This window comes from Impatiens glandulifera, chromosome 4 (assembly GCF_907164915.1).
Source record: "Impatiens glandulifera chromosome 4, dImpGla2.1, whole genome shotgun sequence".
Classification (NCBI taxonomy): domain Eukaryota; kingdom Viridiplantae; phylum Streptophyta; class Magnoliopsida; order Ericales; family Balsaminaceae; genus Impatiens; species Impatiens glandulifera.
In genome coordinates, this window is record NC_061865.1 from 51,864,558 (window position 1) to 51,876,923 (window position 12,366).

Genomic DNA, 12,366 nt, shown 5'->3' on the forward strand with positions numbered 1-12,366 from the left:
AAAAATAATTAAGTGAATATTTATTATATTACTCATTATTTTTATATTATTTTACTAAATGCATCCACAAATTTAATCTATATTTTATTATTTTGTAAGTCGCAACACTATTATTCTAATGATAAAAAAAAATTAGGTTTGTTCATGAATAAACATTTCTTTACTTATGTTTTTATTATTGTTTTTTAAAATACTTATGTTTTTATTATTGTTTCTTAAAAGAATAATCACTTTGTGTATTTTTTTAAAAAATTGTCATTATGTTTAAATTATTCTCATTTATATAATATTACATTAATCTTTTTAAAAATATATATATTTATATATATATATATATAAATAATAATTGAAATGTATAAATATATATATATATATATATTATCAAAATATAAATAAATAAATTTACAAAAATAATAATCAAACTATATACATTAAAATACATTTAATCAAATTTATAAAAATAATAATTCAAACAAATATACTGATAAATTTAATGAGTTATAATTGTTTAAATATAAATAATATAATAATAAAATACATAAACTGAATTTCTAACGGTAAAATAGTTTACTTTGAAAATGAATTAATAAACTAGAAAGAAGATAATATTAAAAATACCATCCCAAGTATTGGACTCATTTTCTTCCTCTAAATAAATAAATTAATAATCAATTCTTTGGTCTGTATGTACTCACTGCTGTCTATGTTTAAAAAATAACACTTCTAAGACTCATACAAAATTTTAAGAATTAGCAATGTCACATTTTCTATAGAAGTAGAAAGCTCCAAGTATCTAATTGTCATACTCAATGCACTCTTTAAGACAAATTAACACTTTGTTATATGGATTCGGAATCAGGTCTAAACCTGATTTTGTTTTTTTTTTACGAGAAAACGTCAATACACAGCTCTAGCTCCAAACCCAAAGAGTGTTTTTTAGAATATACCCAATATAGAGACTACTAAAGCAAACATTTTTACAAAAAAAGAAAGAAAAGAAGAAGAAATAAAATAATCAGCCAAGTAAGTAAAGAAGTATTAGTAAGGTAAGTAATACAAAGGAAATCACAATAAACATGGGGCATAAAACAGCCACAAAAATTACTTTACTGCCACTCAAAAACCAAATCCTGCTAAAAAAAAGGGTTGTTGTTGTTGTTGTTAGCTCTCATCCATTACCTTTCCCTATCCCTCTAATTTTTGCTCAAGGGAACCCCCCCCCCCCCCCCAACCATACCAATCTAAGTCAGATAGATCATCCACACACCATTCATTATATCTCTATAGCTTCTTTTATTTTTCCCATAGGAAACACACAATAAAAGAGACAAGAGAAAAAGATTAAATGCAGCAGAACTACTCTTTACTCACCCCCACCCCCACACCGTTTCAAGTCAAATCTAGCTTCCGGTTATTGAGTACTGCGCGTTAACCCACCTTGTGCTATATTTCTGCATCAAATTCACAATTTTTAATCAAATTCACAATTTTTAATCAAATTTACAACCATAATATTTCCCCACTAAAATGCATCCAACAACAAAAAAATTCTAAATTTTAACTTTAAATTCTGCATTAGTAGACATTAGACATGGTTTGAAAACCCTTTTTTGTATCTGGATCTGGATGAGAAAACGTCAAATAAATTTATGGCCGATTTCTCCTCCAAAACTAGACCCATACCCAAAATATGTTTCCAAATGAGCCCGATTCATAACTATCAACAACACATGCTAAGACTTTAAGAGAGGAGGGGCAAAGCATGTCAAATGAATGCAGTTCATCTAACACGATAATCAAACTCTATGCCATATATATATTAGGAGGGTTCAATGGGGGCATCAAACAAGGACACTTGGCAAGCAAATCAGAAGGATTAGATATATTATATCTATTATTCTTAAATAACTATTAGTATTTATCCCTTACATTATCTTATAAATATTCAGATACAAGATTATTGATAATATTAGAGAAATTGCTCTTTCTAATCAACAGGAGATGAGGTAATACTACTTCTAAAAGTCAGAATACTGAAATTACTCTATTCTCCACAAGATAGTCGTCACTTCTCATTTAGAGATTTCCAAAAATATATTTGTAAGGCATCAAATAAGCAATAAGACACATATAACCTATGCATGCCATTTTAGTAAGCATATTTATTTGCAGGACCGCATTATCCATTTGAGTAGGTAACTTGCTGGCTATTTACATATGCCTCTAGATGAAGAATTTACTACCAATAGCAGTTAAACAGAGTTTCCCTGCATTTCCTAGTTTTAATAACAATATGCAAAGTATTCAGGCAATGGGAACTGTAAGTTGACACTTAAGACCAAAAAATTATATTTCACAACTTTCTTGTTCTATATTCTTGTTAAACCGTGTTCAAAGGAAATTGTAGAAGAATATGATAAAATGCATGACATGGCATCTAGAAGAGTGATGGTTAGGAAATATGCTAACTACCTTAAATACATTTTCATTTTCTAGAATGGTCCTCTATGACTATATAAGAAACTATTTGTTGATTCAAGGAATGATTTCAACCCCTTCGATGATTTGACTTCCTCGGGGAAGAGCAAGGTGACACAATGTGTCTTGATGCAAAGGAGGAAGGTGTTACAATTCAATATATAATTAGAGATTGAATTGAGATAAGAACTAGAGAGAAGAAATGCCAATTGGGGATGAGAGGGTGTTGAACAACTATGAAATCATCATTTTATTTATTGCATAATTCCTAAACAAGTCTATAAAATCACCTATTTATACACATTATTAATCAAGAATACCAATTGTATCCCCGACTAACTTGTATACTCTATTAATACCATAACTAATCCTTTGGGGACTACTTTGCTATTCTATCTTCAGGAACTATTCTCTTCTGATATACCTAATCCTAGGACATGTTATAGAAGTTGCAAACGGGAGTTGCTTCAAGAGCTTCAGATCCGAAGCTAATTTTCTCCTCAATCAAAGAATTTGCAGTTACACTTGTTGGAATCCAATTCATCTTGGAAAATATTGGCTCTTCTAAAAGGATTCATCTCATTGATCTTTGAGTGAGGATCGGTTTGCATTGGCAGATCTTCCAACCTCTGGTGGTCCGGAGGGCTCCGGATGTCGGCAGTGGAAGTGAAGGGGGAAGGACTTCGACACAATTTTACTCTCGACGTGAAGATGATCTAGATGCTGAGAATTGTGTTTTTGTACACTTTGGGGTATGAAGATGGAAGGAAATTGGAAGAAGTTGTAGTTCAGATCCATATTCATTCAATTGCATCATAGTTTCTTTCATAGACATAGAAGATAAAATGGAAATGTATTTGAGGCAATTTGCTTATTTGCTAACAAAATAACCTCCACTCTAGAATGACATGTCCTCTATCCAAGGATATATAGTTTTGCATGACATATTATATGGAAAGGGGGTGAATATCCATTTAGCTTGCTTTTCCAAGTATATTTTGTTAGGAAAAATTAATAAAAACAATTGAAAGGGTGAAGTCATTATGATTTTTTTTTCAAAGAGGGTCAATTGTTTTATTGAAGGAAAAGATGAAGGCAGGGTGAGGTGCGCTCCTTTTAAACGTACTGAGGATGAAGGGAAAAAAATTGACAATAATGGGTAAAGTTAAATCTTGATCAAGTCCAAATAATCCCATCGTGTGCAAATTCCTCCCTTTTTAATTGATGCAAGCATGTAGAAGAAGAAGCTCTTGATCCTTTTTTTCTCATATCCTCTTCCAACATAATGTCTTTAATGTTGTGCTCTTTCCATATTGTCCACCGAATGATGAAGCGTGAACTTCCATTTTGGTTTGACGATCGTCCCCAAAAACTATCCAATCCACTGAGCCTAAAAGTCTTCGAATCAACAGCCATGAAAGTTTTTGAAGCTAAATCCGGGAGGGAAGAAGGGGATGGTTACAATAAAATGCTAGGGTTTTGATTTGAAGAGGTTTGTATGAACTTGTCAACTTTTATAAGTTCAAGCTTGGGAATGGTACGAGGATTGGGAATGAGCCATTTGAGATTTGTGGATTTAATCTTTATTATATCTAATAAGAAGGCTTGTGTATGTGAGTATTCAAGGATATGAATTAGAATCCAATTGTCAGGGTCAGGGGACAAATGAGGGATATGAGATAAGAAGTTTTCCATCTCTCCTTAAGTTTCTTGGATGAGAAAAGGTTGGGGCCCCGTTGGATGATTGTTAGCAATGAGAGAGTTTAATAACCAATTATAAAACAGTACTAAGGATATTTGATGGAATCAACTCTAGTTGATTTTGGATTATTTTAAATGGAAGACTTTGCTACCACTGTGGACAAGATTATCCAAAGGCTTTAAATGGCTAGTAGGTGTACCCTTTGCCATAATGAGTAAGATGAATTCCATTTATGTCTTTGGTATCGTTTTTCGTTGCAAGTATAAATTTGGAGACCACAAAATCAGTGGTGGGAAGAATGGCAACATTATCTTTGAAAGACTTCGTGAAGTTTTGATTCTCACAATTACTACAACAAAGATGGAAAGAAGGATTTAGAGGAGCTATTTGTGTGTGTATGGCATATATGGCTAAAAGAAATTATAAGAGTTTTCAATGGAGTGGAGAAAGATGTGAGTTTGGAGGAGGGTAAGGGAGATGCAATGTCTACATACGTCTAGCTTCGGTGGGGATATTGAAGCATTATTTTAGATTTTCTTACATATGTTTCAAGCATTCTCATTCCCATTTACTTTTGGATGTTTTTTTCATTACAAATTGCAAGTTTTAATTAATATAAGCATTAATTTATTTATTTTTAAAAAAGACATAAGTATTTATTTATAACTATCCTTATCACTTAACCAAAATGATTAAGTACTTATCTGAATTAAATATATTTTATAATTGTTAATTAAAATCACTTAATTATTTAAAATCAACTTATATTAAGCTAAAAATGTAGCTTAATTCGGTAAGCTATTAATAACTTAACACAATAATAAAGTTGAGCATCCAAACAACTTTAACCCCTAGAAATTAATCAAATAACGACGTCACTAAAAGTGTAAATAGTCTTTGATGACTTTCCTCATATTAGTTCCACATTTTATCAAATCAACAAGTATTCAACATATTTTTTTCAAACACTTAAATTGTTTGGCATATAAATTCAGTATTCAACATTAATCAACGAGATATCCTTATGAGGCAAAGAAAAGTTATCATGTAAAAGTAAGTTTACGATACCTTGCAGGCAATGGTTGGGAACTGATTACAGGAATCCTTGTGCTTCCAAACCTCTTGGCTCGATTTTCTTGCTCTTTATCAGCACGGATGGCAGCTACCTCCTTCTCCATGGTTGCTACCTCCCTCCTCATTTTCTTTGCCTCGACCTCCATAGCCTTGGTTAAAGTATCAACTTTCTTGGCCAACATCTACAAAATTAAACATCAAAACCTTCTTTAATAGAATATTGTAACCAATTTAGCAAAGAAATAATACAATATATTAACCTCTATGGCATCATCCTTGTCTTTAAGACTTTGATCTTTTTCATGACCAGCTTTCCTTAAAGCAATTACTTCCTTCTGCAGTAAATCATACAACATCCCTGGAACAGAATCTTCTGTATCTACTGAAGTAGTAATGTCACTGGGTTTTTGTTCTGAATTATCTTTCCAGGTATTACACTCGACCTCATCTTCTTTTGTAATCACTGAAGACTTGCTAATATTTAATCTAGGGTTGAAGCTAGGGCTAATTCCATTTAAGAGTACCTTATTACCCCTATCTAACGACCTTGTGCCTCCATCAAATGATTTTGAAGTCCCTTTGGCATGCTTCAAAATTGAACTACTGCCAGACGATGGAGAAGATCTCATCTGAAACGATGGAGACCTCTTAGGTAGAAATCCATTGGAAGTTAATTTCGATATATTATCTGCTCCTCCTAGGGACTGACGGCGTCCATTACTCGCACTACGTGCCTCTGAAGTCCCACGGTTGGGTGATCTTAGTGTTTCTTCCAAGACTTTCAGTCGCAGCTGATATTTGTCCTAAGGAATCATCAAAGATTTCAGATTTCCATACATACCTAGAATAATGCTAAAATAGAGTAATTAGGTCATATATAAATCGATTACTTTCAGCTGAGCTTCAGACTTTGCGGTTCTTTCTGCAATGCTCAATTTGTCTCGCAGTTGCTGCATCTCTCCCTTTAATAGCAGATCATGAATTAGAATATGGATGGTGATTCTTTTTCCGAAAAATAATTAATGTAACTAAAAAAGGTGGTACCTGTAGAAACCTTCTTTCTTCAAGCCATTGCTTTACAGGCATAACTTTGTCATTGGCATCTTTCCACTCATTAGCCACCACTGTTGCCACCCTGTTTGCTGTCACTTTTGCGCGGGCCAACTCTCTGTCAAGTGTTTTTCGCTCGTCCTGAAAACCATATAAGCCAGGTCATACAGCTTAGCAGAATAGACTCTAACTTTATTTGGAAACATTTTCTTGATCTGGGTCTGGATCTAAATGAGAAAACATCAATAAATTTATGGTTTGTGTCTGACTAAGTTCTATTTTCAAACATGGTCAAATCTGGATCCACATCAAGATGAGATGCGTGATAGAAACAGTGATCCACGGTTTCTAATCTAGATCCAGAAAGTGTTTCCAAATGGGTATGCCAATTGGCTCTATACCAAATGAAACAAAAAAAAAATTACAGTATAGTTTGGATCATGATCTAGAAAAGAATTTATATACCAAATGAAGCAACAAAGATCACACTATAATCTGAATCATGATAAAAAAAAAAGAACAATATGATCATGATCCAGATCAAAAATCTTATACCAATCAAAAAAATAGAAAAATTTAGACATTCCAAATAGGCTCAATATGCCAAATATCTTATGTCATCTTACATTCATCTCTTGAACTTTACGCTGGTAATCCCGCACAGCATTGGCTGCAGCACCACCAGCAAGGACAGCCTCTTCAAGCTCACGGACAGTTTGAGTTAGTTTCTCAACCTCAGCAACTTTCTGGCGATGCATCTTGTCCAAGATTTTATTTTCTTCCTGATAAGGAGGATGGACAAAAGAAGTAAACACGATAAAGAAAGCATAGTATTATGGGGTGTGAAAATTCCAAAAGAAAACATTGAGAGATTCACACATGACATATTTCTAACTGCTTCATCAGCTCTTGGTTCTTATTTTGAAGATCATCCACCATGGAAGCCTTTGCCAAGGCAACCTGAACAGTCCTTTCTGCTTCGAGTAAGGCAGCTTCTTTCGATTTGGTAAGGCGATCTAATGCCTTGTTATCATCCTGTAGCTTTCCAATCTGAGAGAAACAACGACAGAAATGACACGACTAACATGGGATATGGCAATAGAAAAACAGGAATTTCTTAAAGAGTCAATTTTGTAGTAATAAAATTTATGAACACAAAGTGCGAACGTTTTACAGGAAAGGGAAGATAAATAGAAAGGACAATAACAAAATAAAGATGTTATATTCCTATCAGATCAATAGTCCCATCCTGTGCAAATTCCTCATTTCTTGATTGAAATGAACTTGTGGAGAATGAAAGCCTTAATCTTTATTTCCCCACTTACTTTCCTCTGAATGTCCTTCTGTTACACTCTTTCTAGACCATCCACCAAAGACGGATATACTGAGAGTTAATAAGAATAACATTTACATAATACCTCCAGTCGAGCAAGCTTTAGTTCAGCCTCTAGAGGTGCAAGGATGGCTTCAATAGGAGGCATGTCATCATCTTTCTGAGCAGCGTGCACCCTACGAAGGGTGGCTTCAGCAGCAAATTGTGCAGCCATAGATGCTTTCTTCTCATCATTCAGTTTCTTTATCTCGAGATTCTGAGAGAATAAAATGTTTCATCAGATGTACTATAGATGCAAAAAAAAGCATACATACAAGCTTATAAAAGAAGCTTTACTCTGGTTTCTAAAAGAGATTCTGTCAACTTCAGCTTCTCGTCCACTTTGGTCAATTCATCTGTAAGCTATACCCAAAAAAGGTTCAAGCAGAATCACATTAGATTTTATTATCGCATGCAGAAAACAAAAAATAGAAGAATAAGACGAATTACTGCAGAAAAAAAACAAAATGATTCTTCTGTAACATCTCTTTTCATGTTTATACACTTCTGCTCATTAGGAAACATTTAGAAATCTTCCCAATATAGAAGTTTTCAATATCTGCCAGCCTACTTCAGAAAACTAAATCTACTTGATATAATTATTCATACCAACAAAATAAGTGTCTTCAATAGAAGTTCATATTGTTTAGATGTAAAATTACCATGATTATGCATAGTCTTGTACTTAATTTTATTAGGAGCACGCCTTGTCTCTCTATTTGATTCATGTAAAAATTAATACATTCTGAAATTGGGAGAGATTTATAGTAGTATATTTTATTGATCCCCTACTTACTAATTAAATTGCTAAATAGGTATTGTACTTATAAAAATCACGTGCAGGGCATAATCAATTTAGCTAGTAATAAGAAAGTATCATAACTAATTTCTGGAGGTAGATGAGTGCAACATATGCAGCAGATTAGGTAACAAATCTAGGTAATAACCGGAATAATGGTGTGGCAAATGATATGTGGTCGAAAAGGAGGAGAATAATCAAATATATAATGCAAATTACATTCTTCTCACTTCCACAAAATTGACATATGAGCACAAAGATGCAGCTCAACTGGAATTTTTACTAAAGTTTGTTTATAACTAAATACATAACAAACATTTGACATTATTTTCAATCAGTTGAAATGATGAGAAGGAGAAGACTTGTGCAAACAGAGTTATTCAATATGCTAGAAGGTTCGTGATAGTTGCTCATTAAAGGGGAAGGCCAAAATCCAAAGGTCTAAATCATTAAAAAAAAATAAAAAACTAATGTATGTATGTACAGGAATGGACCTGTTTCATTTTGGAAGCTGGACACAACTCTCTGTAAAAATCAACTCTTAATGAGAAGAAGATATACCCTAAATGCTATAACAGAAGTAGAGCATCCAAGAATAACTGAACTGAAGACTAAGTCTAGAGGTTGATTATCTTATTCCTAAGTGAAAGGTTAAGGGTCAAACATTACTATTACAGAAGTAGAGCAACCAAGAATAACTGAACTGAAGACCAAGTCTAGAGGTTGAATATCTTATTCCTAAGTGAAAGGTTAAGGGTCAAACATTACTATTATAGGTCAGGGAAGGGGAAGCACAGTAAACAGAAACCAAATAAGCCCGAATAAAAAGGAACAACAGTAATTTGTTGTCAAAATGGAGATAATCAACAGCTTGAATTTTCCAAATCGAGATGTAGTTTAACACATAACAGATAAAAATTAAGATCTACATATACGCTGATATCTACATCTACAATTCGTCACTGTAACTGAACACAAAGATCTTAACAGTAGGATAGAAATTAAACCTCTTCTACAGCTTTCTCTCGAAGACGTTCAGAAAACCTCAATGCCTTGATCTCCGCACTCGCTTCCCCCAATTCCCGATCCTTATCTGCAAAATCATAAGCATAAAACAATCAGCCGACATATCACAACGACGATAACCAAAGATAAAGGTTAAAAACCACTGGATCCGCTTCAATTTCCACCTCTAACTTCATTCTCCAAACGATTAAGCTCCACCTTCACCGGATCCGAGCCGTGTAACAAATTTAAGAACTCATCCGTATCTAAACTCCTCCGTACCGAACCTCTCCGTCGCAAATTCTTTCCTCCTTCCTTAATAGGTATCGAAGCAGAAGCAACTGTCTCCGACCTGACATTGCCTCCATTTTCTCCGCAGCTCAGTTCCAGTATAGCTTCCGTCGGTGACGAACGTCCGTCGCCGTAATCCTCCTCCATACCGGATCTGACTTCTCTAATGTCAAAACACTGAACGTAACTAAGAACTAACTACACTTCAACTGCTTCAAACTATCAGCTAAATCACTCGAAATTTCCAGATAAACATATATATGTGAATCGAATCGAATCGTTTAGCTGTTGTTACTAAGAACTAACTCTCTCTCTCTGGATAAAGTATTTCAAAAACAAAACAAAACAAAATCAAAACACTTCTTCTTGTTCTTCGTTAAGATTGCAAATGCAGATTCCATGGAGTTTCTCTCACTAAGTTTCTATGAGATCGAACAACATCATTCAGCATCATCATCTTCTTCTTCAGCATCTATTCTCTTTCTAGGAGGAAGTGTGTGCTTGTGATAGAGAGAGAAAAAGGTTAGCTGTCTGATTAAATGCATAAAAATAAAATACTCATTAGCAATGACTTTTGCCTGTTAATGGCGTTAAATTGTTAATCAACCAAACCATTACAGTCTTAACCGTCGCTAAATTATATATATGTTTAGTCTAAAGTGAGCCGGGTGCGCAGAATTGGAGACAGAGAAGCGGTGAGCGTGATTATCACGCGCGATATAATGCGCATTGCACGCATTGTAACTTAAGCTAGCGTGCCTTAAGAACTTCCCTTAGATATTTATAAAATATTTTAAATAATTATAAATAAAATATACTTAAGTTTATCATTTGAATAATATAATTAGTATGTTTTTAAAATATTTAAAATTATAAAAAGTAAAGAATTTGAAAGTTTTGAAAGAAATAATCAATTTAAAAAAGTAAAATTTAAATATTTAAGAAAGATTAATGTGATAATTTTAAATTAAAATTAATAAATTTAAATAATTAATTCACTTTTTTTATAGAAATGGTTATTTTAGCTAAATTAAGATTGTAAAGATTTTTAAATTAAACTTTTTTATCAAATAAATAATTTTTTTGAAATTTTGATAAAAAAAATATATTGTTTAAATCATAATTCATATTACAGACTTACAGTTAATATTTGTATTTTATTTATAAAATATCATCCAAATTAGTTTTAGATCATAGCTAAATTGTTTTTAATTTAATTGTGATTTTTTTATATAGGAAGTTACACTCTGGTAAATACTTTTATTTTAGTTTAAAGTGTTTTAAATAAAAATAAACATCTCTTAAAAATTTATTTTATTTTCACTCACAGTTAAAGATAAAATTGTGATTATTTTTAAATTCAATAAAAAAAAAAAATAGGATACCAAATGCAAACTAAAGTGCATAAAAGTATCCATATCTAGCTTACACGCCTTTTTTTTCATTTCACTTTCTCAATTCAATCAAATAACTTATTTAATTTAGATTATTTGAATTAAATAAAAAAAAAAATCAACCTTATTATAAATTAATTTTTAAATAAATGAATCAAGATTTCTACTAAAATATTAATAAAAAAACACTTTCATCAATAATTTATTTTACAGTTAATAATTATTTCTTAGAACAAAGATTGTAAATTACTTTTTCAATAAAATAATTAAAGTTAGATAGATGAGTTATCATCTAATATATCAAAATATTTGGTACTTCCTTTTTTCTATATAATATTTCAAATATTTAAATATTTTTTCAAATAAACTACTTTTACGTCAAAATTTTTTTATTATTCTTTTAGAAAGCTTTATTTTATTTTTATTTTTTTTCGCCAAAATCAAAAAGAAATAAAATATCAAATTAATCTTATAAATGAAGTTTAATTTTGTATTTTAAAAAATACATGTAATAATATATAAATGAAAGTCATTTAAAATAACAACAAAAATATGAATGTCCAAAGTGTCACAAAAAACACTTGAAACACAATTTGATTAACTATTTCAGAAATAATAACAAAAATATAAGTCAAAATGTTCACTAATGCATACAAATTTTTTTTGCGTAAACAAGCTCGAAAATTCTTAAGATAATGAGTTTATTGACCGATTTCACCAATTTTACCGATGATAATTCTTTATCGTCATGATAATAGTGTTGTGGAATACACAAATTAATCAATTGTGATCACTAAACGTTTTACGGTTACTTTCGAGTCAAATAGTCAACAAAAGATAATAAGGATAGGAGTTATCACTTCAATCCAACCGAGCTCGCCTTTCTATTAAAAACTGCTGATGGACTAAATATCACATTAGATTAAGTTCAAATAAACTATTATAAAATATTTTTCAAATAAATGATCTTGAAATTGTTTGATTTTAACATCATTATAGAGTTAATGATTATAATAAATTAATTATTGGATAGTTTCCTTATTATCTGTTCGTCCAAACTAATTTTGGGATAATATTCCACTAATAAATTAACAAAATCTTAAAAAAAACAATTCCAACTAAACACAAATAGATGCAAGTAAATGAAAAAATACACAAAATCTATATAAGCTATTGTTGATTGTCAATAGTATATCTAGAT

At 31.6% G+C, this 12,366-nt stretch overlaps 1 protein-coding gene across 1 annotated transcript; it reads right to left on the minus strand.

Moving 5' to 3' along the window:
- Positions 1-998: 998 nt before the first annotated feature.
- On the minus strand, positions 999-10,267 carry LOC124934025 (microtubule-associated protein 70-1-like). The gene is made up of 11 exons (XM_047474482.1): positions 9,666-10,267; positions 9,483-9,568; positions 7,974-8,039; positions 7,723-7,893; positions 7,184-7,354; positions 6,931-7,086; positions 6,299-6,445; positions 6,145-6,216; positions 5,515-6,057; positions 5,249-5,436; positions 999-1,451 (listed from the first exon to the last, which is right to left on the minus strand). The coding sequence occupies exons 1-11, from the start codon at positions 9,916-9,918 to the stop codon at positions 1,412-1,414; spliced, it is 1,893 nt and encodes a 630-aa protein (XP_047330438.1). The 5' UTR covers positions 9,919-10,267; the 3' UTR covers positions 999-1,411.
- Between the last annotated feature and the right edge of the window lie 2,099 nt (positions 10,268-12,366).